The 15,130-nt window shown below is 43.8% G+C and overlaps 1 protein-coding gene across 1 annotated transcript in view; it reads right to left on the bottom strand.

Annotated features, from left to right (window-relative positions):
* Positions 1–14,198, bottom strand: part of CFAP161 (cilia and flagella associated protein 161) — a 40,744-nt gene extending 26,546 nt beyond the window's left edge. Inside the window, exons 1-6 of the mRNA XM_015405391.1 lie at positions 14,103–14,198; positions 10,527–10,616; positions 8,442–8,680; positions 6,467–6,551; positions 4,395–4,553; positions 2,703–2,776 (exon numbers count right to left, since the gene is read on the bottom strand). Of these exons, the coding sequence (XP_015260877.1) occupies positions 2,703–2,776; positions 4,395–4,553; positions 6,467–6,551; positions 8,442–8,680; positions 10,527–10,616; positions 14,103–14,198 (743 nt within the window). The remainder of the gene's footprint in view (positions 1–2,702; positions 2,777–4,394; positions 4,554–6,466; positions 6,552–8,441; positions 8,681–10,526; positions 10,617–14,102) is intronic.
* Positions 14,199–15,130: the final 932 nt, after the last annotated feature.

Genomic DNA, 15,130 nt, shown 5'->3' with positions numbered 1-15,130 from the left:
GAGTCCAATATATGGATGGTCGGTATCGGTGGAGGAACTTGAGCCTCCGATATCGATACTGCCGGTGGAGCGGGAGGCACTATAGGGGTATCACCCAGTGCAGGCACAGCTTCCTTCCCCTTCTTCGCTGCCTTAAGGGACTTGGAGGTGCCCTTCTTCGCGGACTTATGCTCTGTACTTGCCTTAGCCTTCTTCTTGATTGGCGTAGAGGCGGACAATCGTGTCTTCGATGTCGAGGGCTTCGGTATCGGACGGTCGACATCAGAGGCAGGTCTCGATGCCAGAGCTGTCGATGTAGACGGTCTCTCCTCCATCGCTGAGGCAGGAGCAAGGGCCGATTCAAGCAGCGCCACTTTAAGGTGCGCATTGCGGTTCTTCCTCATCTGGTTGGAGAAGCGAGCACACTGACAACAGGACTCTGGCTTGTGAGACTCTCCAAGGCATAAAATGCAGAGGGTATGACGATCGGGAGGAGCAAGTTTGCTACCACAACGTCTGCATCTATTGAAAAATCCCCACTTCTTCTCCATAAGAAGAGAAGTGGAGAAAAACGGTTGGGGGGGGGGGTGGCCCAAAGTCCTGAGGTAAATTCCCCTCAGAAGAAAATAAAGTGGTTTTTTAAAGAGCAAACAACTAAAAACGAACTGAAAGCAAAAAACAAGTTAGAAAATAAGTCCTAAGAGCTGTGAGATGAAGCTAAAAGCGAAGCTAACAGCGATCCGATCAGACCAAGAAGGAAAAAGGTATTTCCAACGCGGCGGTAAGAAAGGAACTGGCGGGATGTCCGCGCCCCCCCCCTCCGGGCATGCGTGGTGGGGTTCCTGCGCGTGCCCGGGGGACTGGGCGCAAAAATCCGTTAAAAGAGCACCGATCGATCCAGTGCGTGCGTACTAGATCCCATTGGTGTGAAGCACAGAGACCACAACGAAGATCCTTTAGTTAGGGTTTGGGGTCAGCTTACGGAAGAAAGCTTGTTACACTGAGACAAATAAGCATCCTGTTAAGGTCTCCACATTCCCAGCTTGTGCCTACGGGTTCCGTGGAGAGGAGTGCTGTGTGGGAAAAAGAGCAGCCTTGAACCTGCTGATGTAAACTGTCTGGAGAAAGGGGAATCAAATCTCCCTTCAGGGTTTATTTACTTTACTTGAGACTCAGCTACAAAGTTGTTCGTCTCCTTGGGGGAAAGTTTGTAACTTTTGGGGTGAAGTTGAAAGCCAGTTTTACTTAATATATTGCAGCCATCCACACAAAACATTTACCCTAATAAATACTTTATTTTCTGTTAAATAAAGCTTTGTTGTTCACCTCCAATTGGAGGCAGTTCCTTGTCTGTCTAGTCAAATATCTACAAAAAAAGTTATTTATGTTCCCAATCACAAGCAGAATTAGTCGTGTGATAGGCATGAATGCCGGGTGGATTTTAAGGGCTCAATCACACAGGAACATCTGGCAAGCATCCCACACTCATCAGCAACCCATCTTGCTCTGCCAAAGAAGTGGAGTTTAAAAATACCAGGGAAAGTCCAGTATCAAACGGGTTGCTACAGGCCACAGATGGACTTTCCCCTGTGTGATTGCTCCAGGCCATCCCGACTCTGTGCCGTTGGTTTTTTCCCCTTCTCAGTATGTGCATCATCGCATACTGCCGTAGGAAGTTCTCAGTGTGGAGATGTGATTCATTGATCCTCCATTTAAGCGAATCGAAAACAAACAGAAAAAAACCCTCAACCAACTCACCCACGATTGCGTCTGATCATGCAGTGGCGGGCTATGCCCGCAGCTTCAAAGAACTGTGTGATTGCGCAACTGTGGGTCAATTTCCTCCGGGTTAAATAGCCTTGCTTCCCCCACGCATTATCTTGCGTGTGTGACCGGGACCTATGTTTACCTTCCCAAATAAGAGACTTTTAGGGAACATGTACCTTTCGTGTCTCCCATCCTTTAATCAAGGCTTGTGTCTCTCTTTTTATATGACTGTAGACGGTTGGGTTTAAAGAATCCATAGGAGAGGCCAGAGTGAAGCACTGGACATTCTTCAGTCCAGTGGGTGGTTGCCTCAGAGCTCCCTCCTCTCTCACCCCTTAGCCACCACAACTCCACCTGAGACCCTGGAGGAGATAGTACTGACTCTGAGAGACCAGCAGTGCAATCTGAAGAAAACTTTCCTGGGAGTAAGCCCCACTGAGTAGACTACAGTAAGATTTCTGAGTAGACCTGCTTAGGATCATACTGCAAGAATCTTAAGGCATCTTTAGGTGCTTATGTATCCATAGTATAGACATAAATGGGTTTAATAATTCATTCCTTTTCTTTGGTGAGTGCTGGAAGATGTAGTTCCATGACTGGCAGAGCACAAGCTAAGGATTGTCAGAATTCTCAACACTCTCACAAAAAACTACAATTCTCAGGATTCTTTCATTTAAAAAAATTAATACACTGTTGGTGTAAGCTTATAGCATAGACCAATACTCCCTCTAAGCTGTGGAGTCTTGTGACCAAAAATTCTACTTTGTGAGCTACTGGCATTAAAGTTGTGAGCGAACCATTTGGCTATTACATAAATTAGTTTCTCTGGAGCCATCCTTCCTGAGCTAAGGCAAAAATGTGTGAGCTGGAAGCAAAAAAACGGTGAGCTACCTCACACTAACTCAGCCTAGAGGGAACAGTGGTGTAGACATATTTTTGCTGCAGAGGTAATTTACCTTATCCAGACGTTCCTCGGAACTGCTAAGGCTTGATTGGTATGGCAGTGGGTGATGAGAATCTTAGTGTTTGCCTGGGGAAAAGCAAAAAAATAAATAAAAAATTTTAAAACTTGAGGGGCCAGGGGGGTAGCGGTAAGATAGATTCTCCTGGGAATCAAATCAAAAGAACTGAGAAAGGAATAGCAGGAAGAGGAGAGTTAAGTATTTTCAAAAAGGGCATAAAAGTTTCAGTTACAGAAATAAAAGAATGGTTGGAAGGTGGAGAGGCAAATGATTCAACAGATAAAGAAATGGAGGCAGCTGTTCTCAGAATACAGAGTTCCATAGCTTGCAGAGAACACAGATGTAAAAGATTTGTGTTCTGTACAAACCTGCATGTGCTGTTAGGTCTTCAGTTGAGACCCTGTTCTGTGTGCCCTCAGCTACAGAAGTTGATGCAAGTAGCTGCAGCAAACTGGCTTTTCTGTGGTGTCTCTGGAGACTGGCAATGAAGATCTTTATTGGAGGCCCTGCTCTGGGTGCTCCTTACCTTTTGAAATCAGGTGGCTGGCAATTGGAGACAGCTCCTTTTCGGTTGTCATCCCAGGCTCTAGAATTCCTACAATTGCTTCTCTGGAGCTAGTTTGTACAGCTTTAAAGGTAAAGGTAAAGGTTCCCTTGCTCGAAAGCCAGTCGAATCTGACTCTAGGGTTGCGGTGCTCATCTCCGTTTCAAAGCCGAAGAGCCAGCGCTGTCCGAAGACGTTTCCGTGGTCATGTGGCCGGCATGACTAAACACCAAGACACATGGAACGCTGTTACCTTCCCACCAAAGTGGTACCTATTTATCTACTTGCAGTTTCTTGCTTTCGAACTGCTAGGTTGGCAGGAGCTGGAACTAGAGACGGGAGCTCACTCCGTCATGCGGCACCCGGGTCTCGAACTGCTGAACTACTGACATTCCACAGCCTGCAGTTCAGCGTCTTAACCACTTGCCACCACAGCTCCTGCTTGTACAGCTTTAGGCACCAAGAAATATTGGAATCTCTCTTTTTCACATTGGAAGCTTTTATTAAAAATAATAGCACATGGATGTCGCTTTCATCCTAAAACTTAAACTGCACTATGGCTGGCATTTAGTAGATTTTATTATGCAGGGGCTTTTTATTATGCGGGGGCTTGGTCTAAAATGGCTTTTAGTGCCATTTTAGACCAAGCAACTAGCCATGTGTGGACAGGGTAGATTTGATAGGTGGCAAAACATGCTAAATTTGATGTTAAAGTACTGCTGGCTTTCCCTGTGTTTTGTGCCCCTTCCGGCCTCTATGGGAATTTCCAGCTCCCTTTGGAGCCCGCTGCTGGCAGGTGACGAGATCTGGGCCCTTTCCATCAGCCTGCCCCTGGCTCCCAGCCGCTACATCTGCAATTTCGTTGATCTGCAGAAGAGGAGGAGAGAGATTGCAAAGCCCTATTTACAGGCCTACTTTAATTGTTTTGTATTTAACAACAAACTGATGTTTCATGATAATTGTAGTGTGTCTTCAAATTAAAAGGCATGTTTATTGGAATAAATCACAAAGGGGAGAAGGAAGCCACCCAGGCCTGTCTCCTGCATGGAACAGGTATAGGAAACAGGTTTGGGGAAAGGGAGAGAGAGACCAGACCAAGTGCATTAGCAATAAGCATGAAGAAGTTCTGTAAAGCTTCTTACAGGCACCGGGAGCCCTTCATATTCGAGGCGCAGCTGTGGATCCAGGTAAGTAGCTTGCCAAGAAGCCAGGTAGGAAAGTTCGTCAGTCAGGAACACAGCTTGAAGGAGGGACTTCTTCGCCATGTTCTGAAACATTTTGTGGTCACTCACTAGAAACAGCTGAAAATGAGGGACAGCAGAGAGTGATTTGTTTGGGAACTGGATGAATGAAGTTAAAAGATAGACAGGGTTGCCAGCTCTGGGTTGGGAAATATCTGGAGATTTCAGGGGTAGGGTAGGGACACCAGTAGGGTATGATGCCATAGAGTCCCACCTTCCAAAGCAGCCATTTTCTCCAGGGGAACTGATCTCTGTCGCCTGGAAACCAGTTGTAATTCCAGGAGATCTCCAGCAACCACCTGGAGACTGGCAGCCCGAGAGAGAGAGAGAAAGTGGGCGATGCCAGAACGGTTAGAGATTTGGGTCCGAAGCTTGTCTGGATTGTCACATTCATCTTTTTTTCATTAGAGGGTTAACTGATACCCATCATTTTTTTTATTACATCTTTATTAGTACTTCGGACAAAAACAAAACATAACATACGTAAACACAAATTTGAATTCCAAGGTATAATACACATCTTTGCTATAAACAATAGTGCCTTAACATCCAATTATAGATATATTTAGTGAATTATACATTTTTCTGTAGCCAGCTGTAAAACTTAATCCAAATATTATCAAATACATCATCATCCTTCCCCCGGAGCTTCATTGTGAGGTTGTCCAAGTCGGCTACTTCTGTCACTTTAACTACAAATTCCTCTCTAGACGGTATGTCTTCCTGTTTCCAGGACTTTGCAAATAAAATCCTGGCTGCCGTAAGCAGATGTGTAATTAAGTGCGCGTCCGTCTTTTTTAAATTATCAGGCATAATATTTAACAAGAATATCTCTGGTTCATATGGGATTCTCAACATAGTCATCTGAATAATAATTTCATAAATTTCTTTCCAATATCTTTGTGTTATTCTACATGACCACCAAGCGTGATAGTAGGTCCCTTTTTCTGTTTTGCACTTCCAGCATCTATCTGACAGGTTAGGATAACATCTAGCTAACACCTCTGGAGTTAAGTGCCATCGGTGAAACATTTTAAAAAGATTTTCTTTCGTCGTCGTTGCCTTCATCCTTTTCATATTTTGCCATATTTTTTCCCATTTGGCCCATTCAATGTTATGACCAAAGTTTCTAACCCACTTCTTCGTCTTGCATTTTTTGGTCTAACAAAAGGTTATAAAATTTCCGAATAAGTTTATCCCCCGGACCCATCAGTATCTTATCCATTTCAGCATACTCCACATATATACCTATCTGTTTATCTTTCTGATACCTGGATGTAAGCTGATTTCTCTCCCACCAGGACAATAACATTCCTCTGATCTCAAGCTGATTCTGGGTTTTTAAATTTCCATTTATATCTAAGCACTCCCTATAGGTAACATATCTTGAAGTGGACATCAAACTAAGAATAGATGTTGCTTCCAAGGTTTGCTTCCCCTCAGCACCAAATGGCACGTCTGACTGCGGCCTCCACTCCTCCATTTTATCCTCACAACAACCACCCTGTAAAGTAGGTTAGGGTGAGACGGTGTGACTGGCCCCACATCACCTGCCAAGCTTCCATGGCAGAGTAGGGATTCAAACCTTGGTCTCTCAGATCCTAGTCCAGTACCACATTGCCTTTTAGTGTTATAGCTTTTAATGTCACTGGATTTATTTATGACTAAGGAACTGGTTTCATGACTATTTTCTGGAAATAGTTTTATGGAAAAGCAGGCTCTGAAGTGGGTTAGGATGCCGGGCTCCAACGGACAGGAGCTGGTGTGGTAGAGTGGTTAAAATGTTGTATTTGGATCCAGGAGAACTGGATTTGGGTCCCCACTCTGCTCTCGGCCAAGCTTTATCTCACAGAGCTGTGATAAGGATAGCAGGTGGGAAGAAGGGCAGGCAAAAAAGCTAATGGATATTTTAACAACTAGTATGTTAGGTTAGTTGGGTTTATCTGTTGTGTATTCTGTGTATCCTTACTTACCATTCGATCACGAAATCCTCCTGTTGTACCCAGGCCGAAATTCTGCCCAAATCGAATGGGTTCTCCCATGGACGTTCCCTCAATACTTTAAACACAGAATAAGGGGGCACTGTTAGCAGAAGATGTGTTGTTTCCTACCTATTGAGCAGCATTAACAGGAATGGTATTTTGCAGAGTAACATAAGCAACAACTTTTCTGTTTAAAAAAAGTCCCTGCTCCAAGCACGTTACAGTATATGTGTTGACAATGGGAGAAATGAGAAGGAGAGGCAAAACAGCACAAAGCCTGGGTCCAGAGCAGTGTTCCCTCTAAGCTGATGTGAGCTAGCTCACAGTTTTTTAGCCTCCAGCTCACACATTTTTGTCTTAGCTCAGGAAGAAGGGCTCCAGAGCTAACTGATTTATGCAGCAGCCAAATCGCTCACTCACAAATTTAATGCCAGTAGCTCACAAAGTAGAATTTTTGCTCACAAGATGCCACAGCTTAGAGGGAACATTGGTCCAGAGGGATAGGAGAAAACAAGGATTGGCAGGTTTAGGTGGGAATTTCCTGGAGATTTTGTGGCTGGAGCCTGGGAGGGGCGGGGTTTGCGGAGAGGAGGGAGCTCAGCGGGCATGTGATGTCATGGAGTTCTACCCTCCAAAACAGCCATTTCCTCCGGGAGATCTGTAGCCTGGAGATCAGTTGTAATTCCAGGAGATTTCCAGCCACCACCTGGGTGCTTTAGTACAAAAACACAACACTGAGGCTGTAGCACTGTGTAAAGAAATACAAATGGATCTGTAAAGTCCTAAAGATCCATTTGTATTTCTTTACACAGTGCTACAGCCTCAGTATTTTGTGTTTGTACTAAAACTCGCTTTCACTGTGTTGCCATTATATTTACACCACCTGGAGGCTGGCAAACCCTTTGTTTGGTTCAAGCCATTTTCTCTTTGTTGGCTTCAGTACTGTTTTTTAAACAAGTTTTTCATCCCAAAATTCTCCCCCCCCCCAAACCCGGTACTACAGATGAAAATGAGGACAGTATAGTACATAGAACTAAAGCGCTCATTAAGAGCATTCCTCGTGAGGTCTTTGTACCTGGCTTTCACACAGGAAGCTGCACTCAGTTCCGATCCATGTGCCTGCTTTCATAAACATGCATTGTGTGCGCTTGTGCCACTCACATTTTTAAACGCAGGCTTGAAACACTGTCTGTGCAGCCCTGATTCTGTCACAATCCACTCTAGAGCTCTTTTGCGTCTTCTAAGGGAAGCCATGGGTGGCTTGCAAAGGCTGTCAGGAAGCCTATAACAACGTCAGTGTGTACAATCCTGCTTGCTTTCGCTCCCAAAATGTAATAGTGGTAGAGCCAGTGTGATGTTGGGACCTGGAGTGTGACCAGGTTCAAATCTCAACTTGCCAGTCATTTTCTGTCTAACCTTCCTCACGCGACTGTTGTAAGGACAAAATAAATGGGGTTGTGGGGTTTTTTGTATATGTAGCCCTTGGGTCCTTAGAGCAGGGGGTCCCCAATCTTTCTAAGCCTTTGACCACCACTGGAATTCTGACAGGGTCGTGGGCACAGCCACAGAATGGCTGCCACAGGGGGCGGAGCCAGCCACACCCCCAGTGTCACGACATGAGGTCTCACAGGGACTTCAGCATTTCAAGCAGAAGCTCTGCTTAGCCGGCTTTTTAAAATGAACCTGTTGTTTTAAAATATTTTCTTGCATACACACAGCTTTCCTTTAGTCGCTTACCATTAGTTTAGCTGTGGTGCAAGCTACTGCTAAAGCAAAGTTTTAAAAATCTGCACAGCCAATTAGAGGGCCTGCTCCATATGCCCACACCCACCTTCTAAAAACATTTGGGGGGTACCAGGAAATGCCAAGGACATTGCATTGGGGACTGCTGGCTTAAAAGTGTCTGTGAGAGAAGGAAAGTTACCCTTCAAGGAAACAATTAAAAGCTTCCAGCGGGATATCACACCTTAAAAGCTGAAATGTGTTCCGACCCATGGGGGCAGTGCCTCTGATGGCGCTCAGTCCACAAGGAGATGGGAGTGCATCCAATGCATGGACAGCCATTTCTTCAGGGGTAACTGCCAGGGAGAGGTTTCCACTTTCGCAAGGTAGGTTCTCCATAGGTGACTTCTTGTTGTCGGGACTCACCATCATAACTGTGTCTCCAAAGTGAAGGAATCCATCTTTTGAAATGGAAAGCTGCTCCTGGGGGGGGGGGATATATGTGTATGTGTGGGAGAGTTACATTTGATTAGAGCATGGTTTCAATTTTCCTTTCCATTTCATTTTTAAAAACCTGATTTAAATTGTCAAGCCACAATGCTTACTACAATAAGTACTAAAATTTGTGTGCATCATGCAAGCTTGCTTATTCTCATGGTCAATGCATATGCCACTTTTCTGCCTTAGAAAGGCACAGGAGGTGGTTTACAATCTGAAAGCCACATGAGCTTCTGACGTAATTCTTATCAGACACAGCAGTTACCCCTACATCTAAGCTACATGGTACAATTGGATATCAGTCGGGTTAAGGTTTCCCTGACCCAGCTAGGGAAGCCAGCCTCCAGGTGGAATCCCCTGGAATGACAGTTTATTTCCAGACTGTTATACGCACAGTTTATAAAACACTTTGTACTCTGCCACTAACAGGTTTAACTTAATAGGTGCACTTAGCACTTCCATGGTGCATATGTTAAGTGCCATTTATGATTCTAACCTCATGAATGTTTTCAGGTATTAACTTTGGTTCATTTGTGACTGTTGTTTGGATGCATGCTGGGAAGGTAAAATACTGAAGCTTGTGACCTTGCTTGTTATGACCAGCTACAACTGCGCATGTTTCTGATGTCAGTTAGCTTGAGTTAGATGGAAACCATACTACACAATGTACCATATCTGTTACATTAGATACTTTTAATCACTTCATAGCCTGGGAAGAAGGCGGCTCATTGTTCAACTGAAGGAGGTTTATTTTTGCCTGAGAAAGTCCAACCTACAGGCCTGGGCCCAATCAGAATGGTGTGACGGATATACGACAAAGTTTGATAGAACCAATCATTGTGATTTATTTCTAACTGTCTTAGGGGGTATAAAACTTTGTTTCCCACTGTAACCTTAGGGAGAGCTGTGGGATCTAAAACCTTATTGGATCTGCACCTTCCTCCTTTGTTGATCAATAAAGTACAAGTTCTGATTCTGCTCTACAGGATTGTACTGAGTGTTTTCTCAAATTGGTCTGGGGAAACACACACACTCAGACAGGATTATTTTCTGTACATCAAGACTACACCCATCAGTTTCCCTAGAGAAAATGGCTGCTTTGGAGGGTGGACTCTATGGCATTGTATTCCACTGAGGTCCCTGACCACCTCAGGCTCCATTCCCAAATATCCAGGAGTTTCCCAGCCTGGATCCGGCAACCCTACTCCCCCATCACCTGCCGGTGGCAAGGGGGGACCTGGCAACTCTAGACCCAACTCTCATCCTTCACAGCCAGACAGTAGCTGTAGCAATCCCCCCCCCCAAGCATGGCAAGGCCCAGTTTGGATAGAAATCATGGCATGGTGGAGAAGGGGCTTCAGCCTCCCCCTCAAACCATTTTCTTAAGCAGGAACAGCCCCATGAGGTGTTATTTGCCCCACTGGAGGGTCTGCATGTGCAATAAATAGTGCCCCCTGGAGCTTTTTTGGGTCAGAAAAACAGAGTCAGGGGCCCCCCTCTTTCTCCTGTGTAGCAGCCCTCTAGTGCCTGGGAAGAATGTTTCCTGCAGCCCCAGCCCGTGTCCAGAAGTATTGTGTGGTTTGGACCTGAGAAGGGTAGATTTCAAACATTCTGTGTTTAAGAAACATTTTCTTCATTGTCTTGTCTGCTGAGGAATCTTTGTGCATTTCAGAGAATTCTTAGAATCATTTTAATGGTGTGTTTTTCATTCCTGCCCTACACAGTGTTTGCTATTTCTCTAACTTTAGTTTTATTTGGAGATACGATAAACATAATTGATATCTGAAATCATGATTTAGATTCACTGAAAAGGTTCAAAATAACTGGATACCTTTTTATATAGGTTTTCTTTCAATTTTTTTGATCTCTGGATTAAAAGTTCTCCCCTTTCTCTTCTAAACAGAAAATCTTTCAGGAGATCCTATTTAAAAAAAAAAGAAATTGAAATCAACAGTTCAATACTTAATATGCAAAGCATACATTATTTCTTTACTGATAATATTTTATCCTGCTTTTGGTTATGAGGCCCCCAGAGCAGATTACAAAAATGACCAATTTAAGATATTTCATAATAGCATTACAAATATAATTAAATTTCATCTAACACACTGATAAAGTGACACAGAAAAACTAGCTAAGCTACAAGACAATCTTAAGCAAAGATGTGCTGTTCTAAGCCTGTTGACTTCATTGCATTTAGAAGAGTGTAACTCTGTATAGGTTTGTGCTGTTATAAAAAAAGAATGTACAAGAATAAAAACAAGCAGTTTGCAAAATGCAACAAAACTTTGCAGCATACCATCAAAAGTCACAACTTAAAACCCAAACACAGCTGAAATAGGAGCCTTTTAACCAATCTCTTGACACATCCAAAGACTTATGTTTTATCTTATACAACTGTTTTATTCCAGAGAGCGTTGGGTAGAAAGTAAACTGTTTTGGCTGCGTTTTTCAATTGTGTGTTTCCATTGTGTCTTGGTTTTTGTGGTCCCAATGTTCTTTGCTATTTTCTTAGCTGACATGAGTATGAGGAGATACTGGGGGGGGCAATTTAATATTATGAATAAATAAATAAATAAAATACAGGATGATTCCAGAATGTGCCTCATGTGGGGAAGGAATTCTGTAAAGCTTGTGTTAGAACTAAGAATGCTCTTACTTGTGTCCCTGCTCTTATCCGTGTCACTGGTGGGGGGGAGCAGGGGAGCAGGAGCTCACCAGGTGATCCAAATGTGCCCTGGCCAGGTTCCTGTTGGAAGAGGTGAGCTTTGAGGTACCCTAGTCCCAAGCCATTCAGGACTCTAAAAGTCACCCCCAGCATTTTGGGGCCTGGAAATAGATTGGGAACTTGTGACAATATATAGGAACTCCGGTATAATGTGCTCAAAAGCAGCTTTGCCAGGCAGCCACATTTCTGGACCAGCTAAATTTCTGAAAACTTTACAAAGGAAGCTTCATGAAGTGGGTTTAGCAGGAGCCTTTCTGGCCAAAACGAAACACCACTTTCTATCAAGAGTCTGCTGATACACCCAGATTCTTTGGGGCTCATCTGCTTAGTCTGTACAACTCTGCTGTCACAAATACAATGGCACTTCATGATGGCGCTAAGATTGTAGAACTCTCTTCCCCATGAAAGTCCCATTTGCACCATCCCTTTCAGCCTTCAATGATCTCTTAAAGACCTTGACCTGCTTGATCTCACCAGAGCTCAAAAGCAAAGCAGGGTCAGCTCTGGTTAGTATATGGATGAGAGAGACCACCATGTATAGGGTTGCTATTTCTGGGTTGGGAAATACCTGGAGATTTTGGGGGTGGAGCCTGAGCAGGCCAGAGTTTGGGGAATGGAAGGACCTCAATGGGGTACAATGTCATAGAGTCCATCTTTGAAAGCAGCCATTTTCTCCAGGAGAACTGATTTCTATCATCTGGAGATCAGTTGTAATCCCAGGAGATCTCCAGCCACCACTTGGAGGTTTAAACAGCAGAGATGCATGGAAGGGAGTAAGTAAGATCAAACCATGCATGAATAATGAAAAATAATATATTGAACAAAATCAATGAGTATAATAATCTAGACTTATTCAAATAGAGTGGTTTTTCATAAATACAATACGATAATCAGAAACTCAAAAGTACATGGTCCAAATACAAAAACAGCCCTATTAATACACCTTCAGAAATAGTCCAAGTCAAATTCCTCAAAAAGTGAAAAATCCAAATGTAGATGTTTCTAATTCAAAAAATCCACGTCTCACTGCTTGTGTATCCACTTCACAGCACCACCAGCTTCATGTTGCTGTATTGCCTTGCTTCCCCAAAAGTGGAACACCAAAATTGCCCAGCTCCAATGTTGAAACATACACAGCATCTTTTTCATTCATAATGTACATAAGACCAATTGCTGTGGAAGTCCAGGGATACTACGCAGAGGCAGCCAATGGCAAACCATCTGTGTTAGTTTTTTGCCTCAAAAACCATACAGGGTCTCCATAAATCACCTGCAGCTTGACAGCATTTTACATACAGACAATCTGGTAAAGATAATTTTGGTTTGCAGTACCCTTGGCAAAATTAGTCTTTGATTTCTTATTATCATTGCTGAGCTGCTGGTTTTTGTCCTTTCTAATGGCTGCTTCTGTATTATTTTGTTGATATGCCTTCTTGCTGGTTTCTTTTTCTTCTTTATGCCCTTATGTCTATAGACAGTTTGTTGTTTTATTACTCCTGTTGTACTCTATGGATGTATTCAAAAGTTGGATATGAGCTGCTTATTTAAACATTAAGTACATGTAAATCCCACGGAGTACGACTGGAAAACTGTGTGTGTAAATCCCCCCCCCCCAATTGATCTAAATAGCTTATAATTGTTTGAGAATGGGAAGAGATCTTACAGGGAACGTAACCCAGCCCCTTGATCAGTGCACAAAGTCATTCCCAGCAGATGGTTGTCCAGCCCCTCCTTGAAGGCTTTTAGAAAGGGTAATTGCTTCCATTGTCGGTTGTCATTGTCACTTTTCTAATTAATTGACTCTTGAGTAACTTGAACCTATCACTGCTTTTCCAACCCTCTGTTGCCCTGTTCTTCAGCCCAAGAAACTGACCCCCCCCACACACACACACAAAGAGGCCACATCCAGATATTTTTGGCTCTTGAGCTGTAGCAGTTATTTACAACTGGATTTCCTTGGACAGATGGGGAAATCCAGTCACAAACTATTACTGCAGTTCAACAATAGCACAAAGTTCAGTGTCCTCTGGATGCCGAGAGAGAGAGAGAGAGAGAGAGAGAGAGAGAGAGAGAGAGAGAGAGAAAGACAACGCAGAAGATTTTGCCATAAACTGGCCTGCTGTAGAAACAGAGGGTCATGTGCATTATAGAAGTGCATTATTTGAATGTGGGAGAGTGGAGGAATCTGTGCTAGGGCCAAAGATGAAAGAAAAGAAGGGGGAGATAAATATTTGGAGACCACCCAAATTAAAACATCAGGGGGCCAGAGGTAGCTTTCCAGGATCTGACTTAGTACGGGGTGCCAGCTCAGTAGGGGTTGCCAGCTCAGTAGGGGTTCTCAGTTCAGAAATTCATGGAAATTTGGAGCCTGGGGACAGTGAGGTTTGAAGAAGGGAGGGACCACAGTGGGGTATAATGCCATAGAAGCCATCCTCCAAAGCAGCCATTTCCCCCAGGGAAACTGTTCTCTCTTGTCAGTTGAAATTCTGGGGGATCTCCAGGCCTTGCCTGGAGGTTGGCAAACCTACTTGGATGATGAGCCAGGGAAAAGAGAATGAAGGAAAATACCTCCTGAGAAACTGATGCATGGGGACTGGAATTAAAGTCCCCCCCACCCTATCAAGTAACTCTAAAACTGAAAACAAATAGCACTTAAGTCTGGCGCGACAGTTTCAGTACCTCTTCTAGATAGACATCCTCGTTCCAGTTGGCAATCAGCACCCCTGGACTGTAGGCCCTTCCACTCTTGCTGGTCCTCAGGTTGAAGTTGAACATGTTGGCTCAGAAACTGTTGAAGACGCACAGACCAGACCATCCAGGCTGATTTGTGTTGGGTTTACACAGGTTACCATGGGGATAGTGTTTGCTCAGGATTGGCCCTTCTGAAGGAGAGCCCTTAGCCAATCAGAACTGAATGGAATGGCTGAAGCGGAGGGTGGCTGTGGCAGCTCTCTAGCATTCCTTTAGCTGCATGACAGAATCTGGGGTGAGAGCATGGGGCCTATTTTTACACTGCACGTATTGTTTATTAAGTGCTCACTTTGTCAGATAGATAAGCCAGCGTGGCCTTGTGGATAGAGTGGTGAGCTAGGATTCCGGGAGACCTGGTTTCAAATCCCCACCTCTACCATGAAAGCTCCCTGGATGACCTTGGACCGTTGCAAACTCTCAGCCTGACCTACCTCACAGAGTTGTTGGGAGAGAATGGAGGAGGGGAGAACAATGTTCTAAGCTGTTTTGGGTCCCAACTAGGAAGAAAAGCAGGATATTGATAAATAAATGCAAATACAAAGATTTGCATTTAAAAACTGAAACTGCAGTCTGACAGACCGAAGCAGAGCATAACATGCAATAAAGATCAGAATGGGACCTGTAGTAGGTGAGATAAAATTAGGAAGGGAAAGAAGCTTAATGAAGACTGCCCTTGTGTATGTTACAATGTAAATACTTAAAATCCAGAAATTATGCCTCATACTTGGTCTGTTTTGATCACCATGTCACTCTGCAGGAGATAATTGGGAATCTGATTTGACAAGCCTGCAAAAATGAAATCCGTCAGCATTTTGAAATTCAGAGCATCTTAACATTGGGAGCCTGCACGGTGACAGTGACTATGTAAAGAATTGTTGCACTGATTTGCTCCATAACAATTTTTGCTAATACAGGAAGTTAATTAAAACCATCATTGTATGACCTGAGAATGTAGG

This window comes from Gekko japonicus, unplaced genomic scaffold, assembly GCF_001447785.1.
Source record: "Gekko japonicus isolate JY-2015 unplaced genomic scaffold, Gekko_japonicus_V1.1 scaffold1339, whole genome shotgun sequence".
Taxonomy (NCBI): domain Eukaryota; kingdom Metazoa; phylum Chordata; class Lepidosauria; order Squamata; family Gekkonidae; genus Gekko; species Gekko japonicus.
The sequence above is the reverse complement of the archived record's forward strand: the minus strand, read 5'-3'. Positions and strand labels throughout refer to the sequence as shown.